The sequence below is a fragment of the Hippoglossus stenolepis genome, chromosome 3 (genome assembly GCF_022539355.2).
Source record: "Hippoglossus stenolepis isolate QCI-W04-F060 chromosome 3, HSTE1.2, whole genome shotgun sequence".
Lineage (NCBI taxonomy): Eukaryota > Metazoa > Chordata > Actinopteri > Pleuronectiformes > Pleuronectidae > Hippoglossus > Hippoglossus stenolepis.
The window spans coordinates 11966848-11984116 of NC_061485.1; the positions used below are offsets into that span (position 1 = coordinate 11966848).

Sequence of the window (17269 nt, forward strand, 5' to 3'; positions counted from 1 at the left end):
TTCCTAGATTTGTGTTCGTTTTCAGTTACACTGCATAACAAAAGAAGCTTTATGTCATTCGCTCTCTGTAAATCAGTACTCTGAAAATCTCTTTTTATATTTATACGAGGTGGCCTAACAGAACCAAATTAAACATTTCAAATGTAATTGCTGCATGGATTTATTTAGGTAATAATAGACGTAAACATAACACAGGGTACACACATGAGTTTCTGCTCCAAGTCTCAAAGTCTTCGTTCAGTAAAGAGCAAACCACGCATTGACTTCTTCTCACAACAACACAGGTTACTGGGCAGAAGCAACCAGCTTCACAAAGTGCAGCAGCAAATAAACTGCTGCAAATAATCTACAGTCGATTCTTTCGATTAAATGTTGAGGAACAAGTTTCTTAAACTTTAATAACTGGCATATAGGTGTACATGTACAAGGTGATTTACTGAATTGTGTCATGTCTACGCATACAGCATGTGTCCATCGACTCACCTGTAGATCATGCCCGGTGAGCCAGTCTGTCGGAGGGAGAGGCGAGCAGGGGAGTCTGTGGTAGATTCAGGATACATGGAGGCAGGAGGGAGGGGCAGTGGCCAGCCTGCCAGGGACGGTGTTCTTTGAATGGGACCGCAGGGTAATGCCTGTCACTGAGCAGAGCTTCTGGAAATAACAGAGAGAGACAGACACGCATGTATGTCAGATAGTGATGGGTTTTTTATTTCTGCAACAATATAACCTGCACGTAACCTTGGCCACTCAGTTGCAGCTGGTCAACTCAAATATTGGGTTAGTCATGCCATCTGAAAACATTGAATGTGCTGCTATAATGCTGAGTGGATCTGTCTGGCACGTAGATGTGGCAAGTACGTTCAGTGATTTAACCCAGGAATTCTAATTAGTGACAGATTACTATTATGTCGACTGGACAAGACACACAAGACGGTGTCGACTGCCCCTCCGCATGAAAATATTGAGCATATTTGATGATCAGCACGTCCCAGACAAGGTCAGGAGTCTGAGAGGTTAATTAAACAACAGCGTGCCAACACTCCCACAACGGGGGAGAAGACCCAGCCTGCTGTCCTGTTGGTCAGGAGCCACTTGGTAAAATGCGGATGTCAAGATCCTTCTTATTAAAAGATAGTGCAAATGTAATACAGGGAGTAGTGCTGATAAATTGCAGCCAATAGAAGTTGCTGACAGCCAACATTTCAACTGTTGCAGGATGGTAGGTAAGGGAACTAAAACATGATCAAAAATGTCACTTTGATTTTGGTCTTTTTTTATTGATATTGCTGAACTGCACTCAAACATAAAACAATATTAGGTAAAGCAAAATCGCAGTCAAGAAAAGATATGTAGGTGAGTTTATCACCTCCGCCAAGGGGTTCCATTTTCATCTGCTATTTGTTAGTTAGCAGGATAACAGAAAGACTACTCAAGCAATTTCCATTAACTTTTGTGGAGGGGTGGTGCACGACACAAGAAATTAATTTTGATTAGTGAGTGTGTTAGGCCTTGGCAAATATGGACTCCGCTGAGTCCCATCCTAGTTTGACATAATTTCTCCTTTTTCATGGGGCTGCTACATTCCTCCACCACTAGATGGGGTGATGTTCTCATTCTGCGGACATGAGCTGAATGAATAAACCATCGGACCAACAGAACCTCTGTAGTTTACAGCTGCGAGATTTTAACATCTTTAGAGGGCTATGAATACCACTCTGGATTGACCTGAACATCAACCTATTCAGAGAGAATGATAACCACAACACAGAACAGCACCACTGTAAAATGTGGTTAAAATCCAGGCAGAAACAACGAGCAGCGCATATGCATATTAGGATCTTTATCCTCCTTCATCATCCCAATGGCTACTGTACACTGTGTGTGCAAGACAGCAAACCATGGCCAATGCACTGCTTCAAGCGATTCTATGAATAATTCAAAGTGTCTGCCCAAGAAGCAGGCCACTGCTGTAAAGAGGGCAACAGCTAGGAAGCTGGGCATCAATGAGGGTTGGGTGGCTGGTTAAGGATACACAGATCAGATGCTTTTGTGACAAGTAAAATACTTCATCCAGGCATTTCAAGTCAGCACCAAGGCCTGGGAGGGGGACCAGCCGCACTGCTGATGTTCTAGTCCACTTTACTGAAGTGGATAAAATAAAATGAGATCAGCGGCGAGCGTGGTACCTCTGTCACCCTCACAAAGCTGAGAGTTGAGCAGTCCGTGCTACCCTATTTAACCAGCGGCTGCACTCACGTGAGTCACTGCTCATAGCAGACATCGTAGCGATAATGTGAAGGTGACTTTCTCCCTCCATCAATTTCCCAGACAGCCAGTTAGTAGTCCCCTGTTTCCAAGGACTCATTTAACACTCGCTGCCTTTTCATTTCACTTACGCTGTGATGGGTCACAGCTCATCCCTGCTCATCAGGTGAAGATGGTGGCATGACCCTGATGGGGAAGACATGGCAGTAGATCTACTACACAGCACAGCAAAGTTCTCCTGGATCATTCGTTACTGGTGGGGATTTAAAAAAAATGGTGGATTGCATAGTGGGCTATGAAAGTACCTGTCTTAAAGAAAAGGCTTCTTACGATTGCTCTTAGAATTTAGGTTCTTTTTAGGCTAATTATCAATTAAGACTGATATAAATTACATGTTCAACATCTTCTGTGTCATATGTCAGTTTGCTATTGGCAAAGGCTAGGATCTTTAAGTCTTATGAAACTGTATAAGGGAATAGTCTTAGTATGACCAAATATAATTCCTGAGAACCTGTCCTTAACCCTCAACAAGAGTAAGGAAAAAATACCAAAAAACCCTATTAACAGGGGGAAAAAAAACATCAAAACCTCAGAGAGACACATGTGAGGGATCCCTCTGCCAGGACGTACAATAGTGCAATAAATGCCGTGTTAGGAAGATGCTTGAATCATGAGTAAAAGACATCATTGAAAAAGACAGTTTACTGCAAGTTGTGCAGCACAAAACTAAAATCAACTGTGAAGCACAACCTGACCCATCCAATGAGCACATGGTTGTATACTGTAAATTAGGAAAGCTACCACATGGGGCCTCTTGGGTCCAGTAACTACTTTTACTCTCTGCAGTGTGATATAGCAAGTGATCAGTTGTTTTATCCTATTTAGATGCAGCACAAAAGTGTTTACACCTGATCACTGACTGGATCACGGAGTGTAGCATATTGTAGAGCAATGCAGCAGTCTCACAGAGCTGCCTGTAGTGAACTGCAGTTTGAGAGGACGCTGCTGCTGACTGCAGCAATGCGGTACATTACAGACTCATCCTGGCTCAAGTTAGAGGGCTCAGATTTACTGCACTAATGGGCCAAGGTGCACTTTGCAGATTAAACTGCCGACAGAGAAAGAGAAGGAAGAAAGTAAAAAGAAAATGTGGGAGAACATTTGAATACAAGCTGCCTTTGTCAAAACACTCATATCTGGATTTAAAAACTAAAAGCCATGTGACAATCGAAAAGGAAAACCATGGCTGTTCCTACAATAGTAGTTTTGCATATCCAAATTTCTTCAAACTATCATCTGCTCCTTTCTGTCAAGACGAGGAATATAATAGTGTCTTTGCCTGATGAGCCTTGAAAATCGACTTCCTGGTTTGTATTTACTCATCTCACCAGTATCCTGTAGCAAAACGCCCACTCCAATGCAACGACAGCCCCTTGCGTTTTTGATGCAGTGTTTTGTTGATCTGAACTCGGCCTGAAGCATCAAGGCTACATGTCATTTCAAATTGTTTCACTGCAATACCCCACGCAGGTATGTGCACTGTTCATTTTAGTTGTCTAAAAATAAAAAAGAGAGAAACACAGGATCTGTATTTTGTTGCCCAATCTCCAAATCTCTGTCTATGATGCAAATCTCGTGTTGAGCTTTTAAACATTTCTAAACATGCCATACATGGACATCCAGGGAAACTGATAATATGAATAGCACTCCAGTGAAAACATCCTGATTGATCAACTTCGTACAATAAGTCACAAACATATTCCAAAATTGTAAGTATAGATGTGCAAAGTATAAATGTGCAAAAAGTATCACAAAATAATGCGCAACATTATATCAAATACAGGATGGGTAGACACTAACAGTTACCAAAAATACTTGTTCATATTATATACTTGTGTAAAAGATTTTACTATTCTCTTTTTAAGAGCAGCAAAGAATTGGTGATTTGATGAAGCTTCATCCAGAGCTAGCTAAAATGTAGGCAATCTATCAATACTTCACAGTGGAAAGTCCAACAAGTACAACACATTTATTTTATGCACTGTTATCAGATCAGTACACGATATCAGCCAATGTGCAAAGTCTTTGGAATCACTATTGGGAATGGAAATTTGTATTAGAACATCTCCAAATATTATATATTGTATACAAAATCCACTATAGACTTATTTCATTACAACTGGACAGAGGCAGTTGTCACAGAAAAGACTGGATGGACTGGGAAAGATGTATCTCCATAGCCTCTGATAGCTTACCTCATAGACCTCAGTCTCTTCTAGACAACAACGAAAAAAATGAGTCACAAAAGGCAGTTCTTCATGCTCTCCATCCACAAATCCACCTACACCCAGCCTGAGTGAATTCCCTCTTGAGACAGGGCTTACGTGAGCAAGGCAAGCAGGCAGGCAGTCAGTGCTGGCCTGGAAAGCACGGCACGGTGTTGTGTAGTATGTTGGCAGCTGCAGAAAACACACACGGACCCAAGCAGATGGCTGCGGAAGAGGGAGACAGGCTAACAGACGAGAACTGCCGGGGATATCCTACATGGGAGTTCAGTCAGGCAGAGAAAGAAAGAGAAAAGCTAACCGTGTTCTCCATCCGGCTACAAAGAGGATTCAGACGGAATCTCCTCTTCTTCTTCTACTTCTTCTTCTTCTTCAGTAACATTCATCAGAGGACGCAACTCAAAAGCATGTGAAGATGTGAAAGATGTGAATCCATGTCAGTGCATCATCTATACTCTCTCATCATCGGCCCGACAGTTTAGGCTTTTATAAATGGCCTCCCTCTCTGCTAAGCTGTGGAGGGCCCTTGATTACAGAGGCAGTTGCAGGTCACTGGCTGCCAGCAGAGAAAAAAAGAACTAACGGCAATTTACATAAATAGCCTATTTATACAGCAAAGTTCTGATATAAATCCTCCTCCCCCAGTTAAAAGAAGTTAAAAGCGCAACTGAGAGCTCTGCTGTCAGAAATCATTAAATTCTAGGGCAGCCGCAGCTGTTTTACATAGAGGTTTACCACGTTATAATCAAACTTTAAGCCATGGCCATCATCAGCTGCTGTCAGTGAGCCTACATAGATTAGAGTTCAAGGTCGAATAAGGTCTAATAAAAGGCATTATACACTGAAGAACCAATACGATTACATTATTAGTTTTTTCTTTAGTTTTTATTGAATCAAGCTCTTGTTTTTAATGGATTTGCTGTGTGTGCACGCAAATGCAATGACCATTGACTGAATATAGAGATGGATGAATTGTCTCCATTTCCTCCCACTATCCAGAAATGAAGACAAAATATTCAGGATACAAACACAGCCATCTTGGGCATTTGGAGTCAAAGTATGCACAGCAGTGATTGGGGGATGGAGCTGCAGTAGCGAGGTCCTGCCAATACACGTGCTTGACCAATTGCTTCTAGTCGGTCACAGCTGCAAATCATGATGTTTCAGCCCTTTTTTACAGCACCAAATATCTAATTCCAACTGAACTGAAAAATAAACACTTGGGACATTCATCAGTGTAATTAAGTTCCTAAAAGGACAGGAACCATATGATGACATTTTATTTGACGTGTACTTTAACTTTGAACTTTTTTCATGTCCTATCAATATGACCAACACAGCAGCCAGGTAGTGGAAGCGTTTATGTAGTGATCAAGATTCTTTGGGTTCACTTTTTGGGAGCCATCATGTCTTGTCCATCTTCATATACAGTCTATTGTAATGACTCATCACCCCAACAAAGTGTTGTCAGGTGTCGCCTGATCTTATTTTTGGTATGTGTCGAAAAACAAATCAGATAATGCTACACTAACAAATTTCACTACTTTTCAAACTGTCCAATAATTCTAGATGTTCCTCAAGAAAGGAGGCAGAAACATGAACAATCCTTTTACCTTTGTGTGTAAAGGATTAAGTCCAGTTAACACTACCTGGTTTGAATACGCTATTAGATGTATGGCCCCATGCAGGTTGCCTGTATCACTGACATCATGAAGATGAATCAGCACTCTGTGTCCTAGCGCAACATTATGTGCTATGTGCTATACCTACTGTATATTGTGCTGACTTATAGTCAGTCCCTAACATTATCATATGGTGCTACAGAAGCTGTGACAGAAATATCATCCACTACAAACACAAGTCAAGACAAATACAAAAGGAGTGAGTGGAATATTACAAGCGAGTTGGCAAGTACAGTATAGACTGAACTGCGAACATGGGCCTGTGAAGCTAAAATGATGCCTTTGTAAGCACTGCAGAGAACACACTGCAGTGAACCACACTGCAGTAGAAATATGAAACCATCTTTCTTTTCTTCAGCCTAAGAGAGACAAGTGTGATGTTACTGTCTTGTTCCGGCTTCACACTTCTGCACTTAGCTTGTGGTATTTAAACTGCAAGTGTCCATCAAGACTGGACGAGGACTGAGAAGCTGTATGTAGGATCATGGTGTTAGACTGATCTTTTTACCATATGATAAAACCAGTTGACGTAGGTTTTTGCTTTCAGACCACACCCCACGTGCACTTTAAAACATCCTTATGCAATATGTCCTGAGCTGAGTTCTTACCTTTCCTGGCTGGTTCAACTGCCTGTTTAAATCACAACTGCAAGCAACTGCATCAGAAATGTAAGATAAGCAAAACATGGCAATATACCAAAACGTAGGGAGAATTAAATTTTTCTATGCAAGTACTTGACCTAACAGCTAACGGTAAACATCTTTTCAACATTTTTGTCCATAGCTGTGTTGCTAGGCGATGGCTGCAGCTTATATTCACAGTACTGATACAGTACATCAGATACTAAACAAAACACTTAATCTTAACTTCAGCAGCTTTAATATTTATTTTCACAATGTCTTGTGTCACAATTAACTCACAAGGTTTTCCCATGCATCATCCTAATGTCTCCACATACAAGCCATTGATATCTCGAGTATTTTATTTTCCTGCCACACAGAATAAATTCTTCTCCCTCAGGATGCTACAATGCTACTCTAACAGATGCGGTTTCTCACTGACATGGAAAACATTGTGAGCCTGGTCCAGAGTTCCTAATGAAATCTGGCGCAAATGCAGCAAGTGGCTGGCGGCTCTTAAACAGTGTCTGAGTGGCCCCAGGAGAGGCAGCCGACAGCTACTAGCAACTAACACATGCCTTCAGAGGAGCAGGTGAGCAAAAACTGGGGGTGCATTGCCCATTCTATATTTTCTGGCAGGAAAGAAAGCAGAAGAGAAAACCGCAGTCAACATCGAGGGGAAAAAGCTGAGTAGGCACTAGAGAGCAGGCTAGTCTAGGGAGGCCCTATGGTGCAAAACAGCATTGCATCACCTCTGCTATGTCTCTCTCAGAGCTGCACTGCCGTCTTCTCAAGCAACTTTCACATGGCTTTCACTAAATAAAGTAAAACTTAAATACTTGATAACATGGTAAAAATGTGACATACATTTTGAATTTAATTCCACAGTTTTGCACTTGCATATCTCGGACAAAATGCTAAAATACTTTTTTGCACGATTTTCACGACTGCTGTATTAAAACATGGGGACAGAATGTCGGTCACAAAACATCTTAATAAAAATGTATGCTTTTATTTGACAACATAACCAAAAACTACTAACCATGTGTTAATAAAGAGTCTACAGAAGGTCTGTTTCTTGATGTAGGAAACCAAAGATGAAACCTGTGACCTTTAAGTGATTGGATGGTCTCTGTACATCACCACACTGCCACTTTACTGTTACAAGATGTGCTTTTCTTATTCTGCTGTGTGTCATCCTAACCACTGCAAGGTCACTTAAGAACTGAAAAATGTAAGAGGGGCTGGCATTGTCTTGCACTTACTTTTACATCTCGTGCTGCTGCGAATGTGCTTTCACACATCTCACTTAAAGTCCTACCACAGTGTTGGCTGATCACTGCACAATAAGAAAAGCACCCCCGGTCTTCACTTTGATGCAGTCTAGCTTCTATTCAGCACCATCATTGTAGGTTTCAAGGTAATTCAGTCTAAATTAATTGGTTATGGGTGTCCTAGTGGGGGCCTGGGGGTTCAAGAAGCTGACTTTGTGATCACAACATCCTAAGGCTGGATATCATCCTCCCTCTCTCATTATCTTCGTTTTCCGTGTCTACCAATAATGTGTTCTATGTGTTTTCTATTAAAGAACAAATATCCATCAATCCATTATCTATACAGCTTACTCTTGGCTGGAGCCAATCCTAGCTGGCATAGGGCCAGGGGCAGGGCACGCTTACCTACATTAAAACATATGGTCAATTTAGAGTCTGCAATTAACCTAATCCCAATCTGCTTGTCTTCAGACTGTGGGTATACGATTACAGTCATTGCAACACAAGACAAGAGATTCAGGCAACAACATGACATGTATCCCATTATAAGGTTCACTCAACCATGTTATCAATGTATTTAAAGATCAATAGCCTGGTAAGCCTGATTAATTTTTTAAACCATATTCATTAATGAAATCAGAATATTTTATGAGGTTGGAATTCAAATATTCACCAAAACATTTAGATGACATTTAAGAAATGTCAAACCTTCAATAGAGTGCCTCTCTCTCCAACCCAAACAAGAGTCATCAGTATAAAGCAAGAATACAGACACACACAAACCAGAAACGTACACATCAAATTCATGTCATTTTAAATTAGAATAATCATAAAAATAGAATAAGCCATGCTAAAACAAGCAGATATTCTTCTTACCCTATACCCTGAGAGCTGCCCAGGATTTTATGGTCACTACAGTTTGTCTATCTGCATAGTTTATTTAGTGTGCAGGTGCTGAGTATAGACTAATTATGTAATTCATTGGCAGCGATGACAAATGAATCCCTTCATATCCATACCCTGTAAACAGAATGCTGTGTGGTGTCTGAGATGAGATACTACACTCAATTTCCGGCCAAGAAACAAATACAATTTCAAGAAACCCAAGATATCAAAAAGCATGACCTTACTACCTGGTAGATGTAATTGTTACAGATGGACAGACAGACATACTGATCATTATATCACCTCAGATTATATGTTGGGGAGACATCATCAATTCAATCTAATTGAAATTTGTTAACTGTAGAAACATTTACAATTCATCTAAATCTGCAAATGCAGTTCACAATGAGCAATAGAATTTTCCCAGAGCAGTCATTGAAACTAAACAACCTCTTTATTCACCTCTTAATGGCTGAGGAACAGCTCTGCTCTCGAAAAATAAAATCATTACAGATGCATCCAGGGTAATAACAAAATTGGCCATTTCAAGTACTTGTGTTCGACAGACATGTGACAACATATTGAAAAGCAAAAAATATAAAGAGCTCCAACCTGAGGTAATGAATTCATTCCCCTCAAAAGAACTGTCGCTGTCCACTGTGCTGCAGCCTCCCGTACATAAACTGTCAATGTGTCACAGGATTAAAGTGAAGAATTGTGACAAACTGCCAAATTACACATGCAGTATAAACACCCACTCACCCACATTCTTCACTCACACAGACCATGCTACTTTGCCCACTCAGGGTGGTAGTGTTGACAAGGATGACCAACACACTCAGTCACATTAAGCACATACTGCACATGTTAATAAAAGCACGCACATTCATTGTTGGGGAAAATCTGAAATATTTACAAACAGGAAGCTGTTTGTGCAAATCACTTGAAGATGTTATAATGATAGTCAGTGAAAGCTCTTTCAGACTCCCTCTCCTTAATAACTAAATGTAAAGGATCCTTGTCGACAACTTTGCTTGCGTATCCCAGAGCCTCAGTCGAGGACGTTTCCAAATTCCAAAAGATTACTTGTGATGAGAAAACCAGATTTATTGCTCCTATGTTAAGGGATGTGGATTAGTTTTTGGGGCATTCCAAATGGCACGCAAACAAAGGATTGATGCCACGTCTGTTTGGCAGAAAGACCATTCAGGTTCAGCTGGGGTCCATACTGTGCCTTTAAAATAGCAGAAAAAAGCTGGAGATTTGTGAAGCACAGACAATCTGCCTGTCTGACAGAGTATGTGTGATTCACACAGACTTTAAATGCCAGCTGAGGGAGGTTGCCGCCTTTACTGTGGTTTTCAGCTGAGAGATGGTGAAGGACTGCAGCATTACGTCCTCCTTTAGCCATCATTGTAGCCCCAACATTATGAAAATCCTCCCGTATATAAAGCATGGAGTGCACAGGCTTCCAACCTTATGATCACATATATGTGTGCAGAACTGACTTACTCACGGATGACTTGGCAGGGTCACTTTTCACACACACAAATACCACCTCAGGACACTAGTGCAGCTGCTCTCTTGAAACAAAAACTGCTCTTTGTCGTGGCTCCAGAGAGGAAACATCATTCACTTATCTTTCTTGACTCCAGAGAGTATTGCAACTAATTGCTTGATAAAGTTACTCTATAACTGAAGAGGCCAAATGCTAAACTGCTGGATTTCAAACTGCTGGTTCCTGCCTCGTTTTTGCTGTGTGCTGTGAAAGCGGAGAATTGCCTTCAAACATAATCTGTGAATGAACACGAGCAGAAGTGCAGCCAGCATATAGTAAAATATACAGAGCCCCCAATCAAAAGTAGGACAAACTAAATGGCTACATGTAAGGGCCCACACAAAGACTGTATGGTAGTGTATGGATGCATCTAAGCGCGTTTAACACAAAAGCTATTTGAGTTTCTATGGGACGAGAGAAGGAAGATTGACACCGATTGTCCATCTCCCCGTCTCTCTTTCTGTTCAAACACAAACACACTCACATTACATCAGACGACCCACACAAACCCTTGCTGCATGCGTGGTCGAGCATGAGAATAGTACCAGGTTTCCTGAGGCATAAAGGGTTAACGTCATGCTGTTTATTCATGACCACGTATATGCTGTTGGCCTGCCCATAGTCTGTGTCACAGAAAATCACTGAAGAATCGGTGTAGAAGCGTTTGTTTACTGACTGATTCCTGCTTCCCTCAGGCAACAGCAGCTACTCTCCGAGAAGAGAGGGCCTATATGTGAGTAAAGGCAGCGGCACTTGTTTTGATCCTGTGTGTCAGCACAATGTGTCCAGGTGTTACGTGAGTCAACATGCCATCTGTACTGTTATATTAACCTTCGTAAACTGTGAGGCTAACAGCAGGCAACGTGTAGGAAGTTGGGAAATACCGTGAGCCGCAGCACTGTGCCATTGACTGTGTGTTGGCTTGAGTGGAGTTGTTACTTGTTATTTCTTCTCAGAAATCCATGTGTTTACAGCCCAATGCTAACAAAGATTGTTGTTGCTTCACTGCCATGCAGGTCCTAATGGTCATTTTCTCCTTTATTTAAGATCATTTTCCTGCTCCAACATGTGGGGCGGTGAAAGTTTGGGTTTATTGTGGTGATATTTACACTAATAGTAAAACTGAAAGGATTATAGTGGTTATCTTGCTTCAAAACACCAGCAGAGCTGATGGGATACGGGGAAAGTAGTGCTGGATCACGCCTGTGGAAGCTCACACTCGCAAGTGTTTGGGCTTTTAATGGGGGGATGACAGGTGCTGAAACATTAAAGCAAGTAAGGACCCAAATGAAAGTATGAACCTAAAAATGAGCATATGTCCCCTTTCATATCAATATTGTGTCTGTTTCTGTCTCCGTTCGACAGTCTCTCTGCCTCCTAGTGTGCTGTCCATCTGTCTTTCAACCTGTTTAACTGTAAGTAGACCATCCCTGTAAAATATCACTCTGCCTCCTCAGTCACTTCAGAATAATGTACCTTATTATACAGTTTTTGTTAAATTACTCTCATACAATATCCTCCTCTTCACTGAAGCTTTTCCCTGGCTCGAGAAAAATTTAGTGTATTCTACCATTTTGGTCTCTTCTATCTCATGCAAGTAAGTTAAATACAGTGGGTAAATGCACATTTTATAATGAAAAGACACATATTCCTATTTACACAAACAGCATTGTTAGAACATATGTTGCATGTCAGTGATAAATGGAACAAACCTCTGCTAGTTTGCACAGCACAATAAATTACTATGACTTTATAATTTATTGATATGCAACTAAGCATTGAAACTAATTTGTACGTTTACAACTACTCTCTATTGTGCCAAAAAACAACAACATCAAATAAATAATGGTTCTCCTGCCTTTTTAAACACTAAAAAATGTTAGCTAGGTGCTCTGGTGAACCCTGTGTGAATTGAAATCTGCCGTCCAGGTGTTTACTAATTACAGAACAAAATAGCAGTAAAATGAGTGAGGTCAGAGTTATCGGATCTCCAGTGCATCCTCAATACTTCTTAGTTGAATTCACACTGCAAACATATCACGAGACACATGTTACTGCCAAGTTTGAACTTTCACTCAAACACAATCTGATCAGAAACTAGAAAGATTTGAGCAACACAGTTTTTAGATCACAAGCAGCTCGTCTCCAAACGAGGTCAGCCAGTGATCTAAAAACTTAAAACCACAGGGGTATCACAGGGGCTCAGAAGCCAAACCTATATTTGTCCTCAACGACAAGCCCACAGTATTTCATGTCAGCTGTGGATATAAAGTAGATAACGATGACGTCACTCGCAAGAAACTCAGCCCCTTTCACACACTTGTTTTCATTGTGCTTACACTTCTTATTTACTGCCGTTTCAGTTTATAAAACCTTTGTCAACAGTAAATAAGAGCAGCATTTTGTAACACTATGATTGTTTTAAGAGACATTAAATAAAAACATAACAAAATCAAACAGCACCTGCTGTTATCTGCAGAAAAAGATTGAAATGAAAATCAAATATTCAGATTTTACAGGCCATCTTCTATTTGGTACATTAATAAGCAATTACTAATATGTTAATGTGCTAATTGGCAGATTTGTTCTCCTCTTCTAGTGCTCGTTTTCTCTGCATTTCATATTTTAATGAATTGATTATAATATATAGTCACATTATATTCACCATCTCTCACTGTCTAAGAGCTATGTGCCAGGTCAGCCAATCCTCTGCCCTCACTGCACCACTAACACACATTAGGACTGACAAACCTGAGATGTGATTTCATATTTGTGTTCAACATTTGTTTCTATAAATAATGCTACTTTGCTAATGTGTGCTTAATCTTATTACTTGAGATTTGTGCCCACTCATTTCATCCTTGTCATGTGTGAGAATTAACAGCCTTAGTTTCCTCTCAACCTGAATTATTTACTCTTTTGGGGCAATCAAATGTAGCCAGTAGTTGGACCAGTCCACAAGCGCTATGGATAGCTGTAGGACCAGGAGAGGAACAGACATAGCCTGAGCCAGGGCGAGGGATGTATGATCAGGCAGCGCCACCATCCAAGGCATCTGCTTTTTAACACTTTCCCTAATGTCCCCAAAGACTGAGAAGCAGAGAACAACCACACAACGCTAATGTGTGCATCACACTGAACTAAACCAAAGTGAGTTAGCCTAAGGTGCATCGTGTTAGCATGAAACAAACAGCTAACACACTATGTGTGCAAGGCAGTGATTAGTATGCTAAGCACTAAGCAGGCAATGCAGCGTTAGGGTTTTACTAATTTAGCAGACAAAAAATAATCCACACAGTTCTCAGGCTTCATACAGAGGCTTTCTAATCAATCTCACGCATTTCCACCAAATACAGACATGACCCTGCTAACTAAGCCATCACAAAGACCACGGTTTCTCATAAGTCACATAGACAGCCTGGGCTCAATCACTATTCACATGCAATATTGTTTCTGCAATTCATATGGACTGTCCACAAAGTATTGCAGTGTATCATGATTATCCTGGTTTGAGCTTTGTCCTACACTCACAAATACCATCTGACAGAAACACAATACTTAAACATGGCTAACATGGCATCATGAATCATGTAGATCACACTGAATCTGAGTAGGATCAGCTCTATGTCAACACTGACCCCTTTGATCTAAAAGTAGCTGAAAATGCTTGCTGCGCTATTTTGGCCTGTGATGTTTGTGGTTCGTTCCTAGAAGGCAACATTCAGACAATAGGTCACTCCTCCTCACTTACATGTGACAGATTCCCTTAAGGAGCTTAACAATCTCACAGCTGTTTATAGCAGAGGCAGGTCACCTCCAAAATCCCAAAAACCTTTCTGAAATTAAGCATTCAGAGGAAATGAACAGGGGCAATATTTTACAGCCAATGAGTTAAGCTTCGTTTAGACTTTCGTCAAGTGAATACATTGATCAAGAAGCAGAAAATAATTTTTCCAGCTGGGAAACAACAAAATTATACCAGTGACTGATATGATTGAATGACTATACCTGGGCCTCATCAGGGTTTAAACCAGTCAGGTGACAAATTTCCATCTGTCATCAGTTTATCCATGTAATGAGACCATTTGGGGTATTTGTGTGCTGAAACTGAAAACACTCATCAAACTAAACACGTATTCTAATCACACTTAACGCTGGTCATTGCTCTTATAATTAACCAACCAACACATTATCGAGCTTCATGAGGGAATATTTCTGCAGTAATTGTCCCCATTACAGGGATTTATGAAGTTCCAACGACGCACAGTATACACAACATCTGACACAGAGCAAGGGCATGATAGGAATAAAATAATACAAAGTGGTGTTTTTAATTCAGTGGGGCAGTGCACTACTGCTTACTTTTGTTGCATTGGTCTAGAATGTTAACACGATTTGCAAAATGTTCTACTAAGCCTAATAATGTTTTTTTTAAAGTTTAAAGGAATTTAATAAAAGGTAGTAAGTGTATTTTAATATAATAAATATATGAATTTTTGTTATGGCCATAAACGTGTGACCATCAAATTTGAATCATCCTACAGTCCAAGTGAACCTTTGTGTCAAATTTGAAGAAATCCCCTCACAGGATGTCTGAGATAGATCGTGTTCACGATGGTGGGAGGGACGGACAGACAGATGGAGGGACAACCCGAAAAACATAATGCTTCCAGCAACAGCTGTTGCCAGTACAGAGGCATAACAACAACAGGTTTGTGGGTTGACATGTTTATTCCTTCACGCAGGCTTTTGTTTTTGTTTTTCACAGCACCTTAACTGAATAAAATAAAAAACTATGCTGAGAGTTTTCTGTCATTTATCCTCGCCTGTTTGACCTATGAGGGGGCTCAGCTGAACCTTCAACACTGCGAAAGTGATATTTTATATCTGCTGACAGTTTTCGCTTTATTGATCTGAGCCAAATCAGACCTTTAAAACAACACCAGGGCATTCAATGGTTAAACTGGTTGAGCGGGTGCCCAATACGGAGGCTTTAATCATAGTAGCTGCAGGTTCGGTTCTGACCCAGCTCTTTCTTGATTAAACCCCATCTTGTCAATGATCAATTAAATGTTGTAAAAACAAGAGAATAAATACAATATTCTTGTGCAAGTTTTATGTTGCTGCAGAAAGGTTTTATATGATTACTGACCTCCAGAAAGTTATTAGTGAAACATTTAAACCACAATTGTTACCAAATATATAAACACATTCTCACCACCATCAGCAGGGATTTATTCTGGATTCATTTTTTCATATTCATTTGTCCTGACACAACCTCTCTTTCACACGCTCTCACTCTTTTTCTTAGTGCCGTTTTCTGCTGCTCTGCATCGCATGGTATAAAACTGTACTACGTTACTCATATCCAGCTAATTAGCCTCAAAAACACTATGAGGGAGTTGATTGACCAGATTAGAGATTTTTTAAGTGTACTCAACATCACCTTTCTCTAACCAAGACCCAACAGTTTGTGAGACTAGCATAGACAAATCAGCACAGGAAAAAAGGGCAAAATCAGTGGCAGAAATGTGTATGTACATGCAAACAGGAGAATGATTGAATATGTTAAGTTATAACCAAGTTGTGGCACCAAAACTAGTCTTTTAAATGTACATATCATGAAACCATTAACCCAGTTCAGCCTTTAAGACAGATATAAGCAAAAAAGTCCAATCTTCTCTTTTCTTGAACAGAAATAGATTTAGGAAAAAAATGGGAGCCAAGGAGGAGGGAAGCACACCTGCTAAACAAATGTGTGATAAATTCACAGATCTGGGTGATGCCCCCTTGGGAGCTCAAAAACAGGGCTAATGAAGGTAGACAGGCCACTGAATCTCAATTGCAGAATGATAACTGAGCTCTGTTTAGGAAACACCCCAAGTGGAGAGTTCAGCAGACCAAGCTATAAAAACTGGGCTGAGACAGGACCTACATTAGTGACACATTTAGTTACTTCAGTATATCAGCTGTATATCCTGTCTGCATAATGATCTGCACATGACTGCCTGACCTGAAAATACTTGAAAGTTTTTCCTTTAATAAGCTTGTTAAATCTTGGATTTGAACTGAAACAATAAGTAATTCAAAGTGTCTTTTGTGATTTAGATGTTCATTGTGTCTAGAAGAGTAACTTTATATGCTGTAATGTTTAAAATATTAATTACTCGTCTAATACAATATGCTGCAGCAACTCTTTCTTTCCTCTATCTGAAATGCTCCATTTTAGCTCTTGGACCGCCTCCAAAAAAGCCTAGTTAGTCACCTGACCCACTTGTTTGTGATTGGTCAACCACATGGATCGAGTGTCGCAAATGTCACGCCTCTTACCCAGAGGCTTCCTGATCAGCTGTACATCATGGGATGGGTACTGAAATGCGGTATTCAATGGATCCTACAATATTGTTTCAATCTCTCAAAACATCTAAAATCCACCACAAGCAGGAGAAGCGGAAAATACAAGTTTTCTGTCATTTGTTTTCTGTTCATCTGTCATTGCTAGGTTGCCAAGTTATATGTACTAGCAGCCTGGAGCCCACACTCAGAGTAAACTAAATTACACAAACATGGGTTAATGATGGCTAACATTAGCAGTGCTAGCTCAAGCAGCCTTCTTTCCTTGCAGGATAACATTCATATGCCTTCAGCTGAGTGCTTGTATGCCATTTTAATCTGACACAGCCTACATACAACCTTATTT

General features: G+C 40.4%; 1 protein-coding gene across 3 annotated transcripts in view; it reads right to left on the reverse strand.

Moving 5' to 3' along the window:
• The window catches only part of kcnab2a (potassium voltage-gated channel subfamily A regulatory beta subunit 2a), a 74914-nt gene that overhangs the window by 47595 nt on the left and 10050 nt on the right, over window positions 1-17269 (reverse strand). For all 3 annotated transcript variants that reach the window (XM_035151762.2, XM_035151763.2, XM_035151759.2), the window contains exon 2: window positions 484-651. In XM_035151762.2, coding sequence (XP_035007653.1) covers window positions 484-560 — 77 coding nt within the window. In that variant the 5' untranslated portion in view covers window positions 561-651. The remainder of the gene's footprint in view (window positions 1-483; window positions 652-17269) is intronic.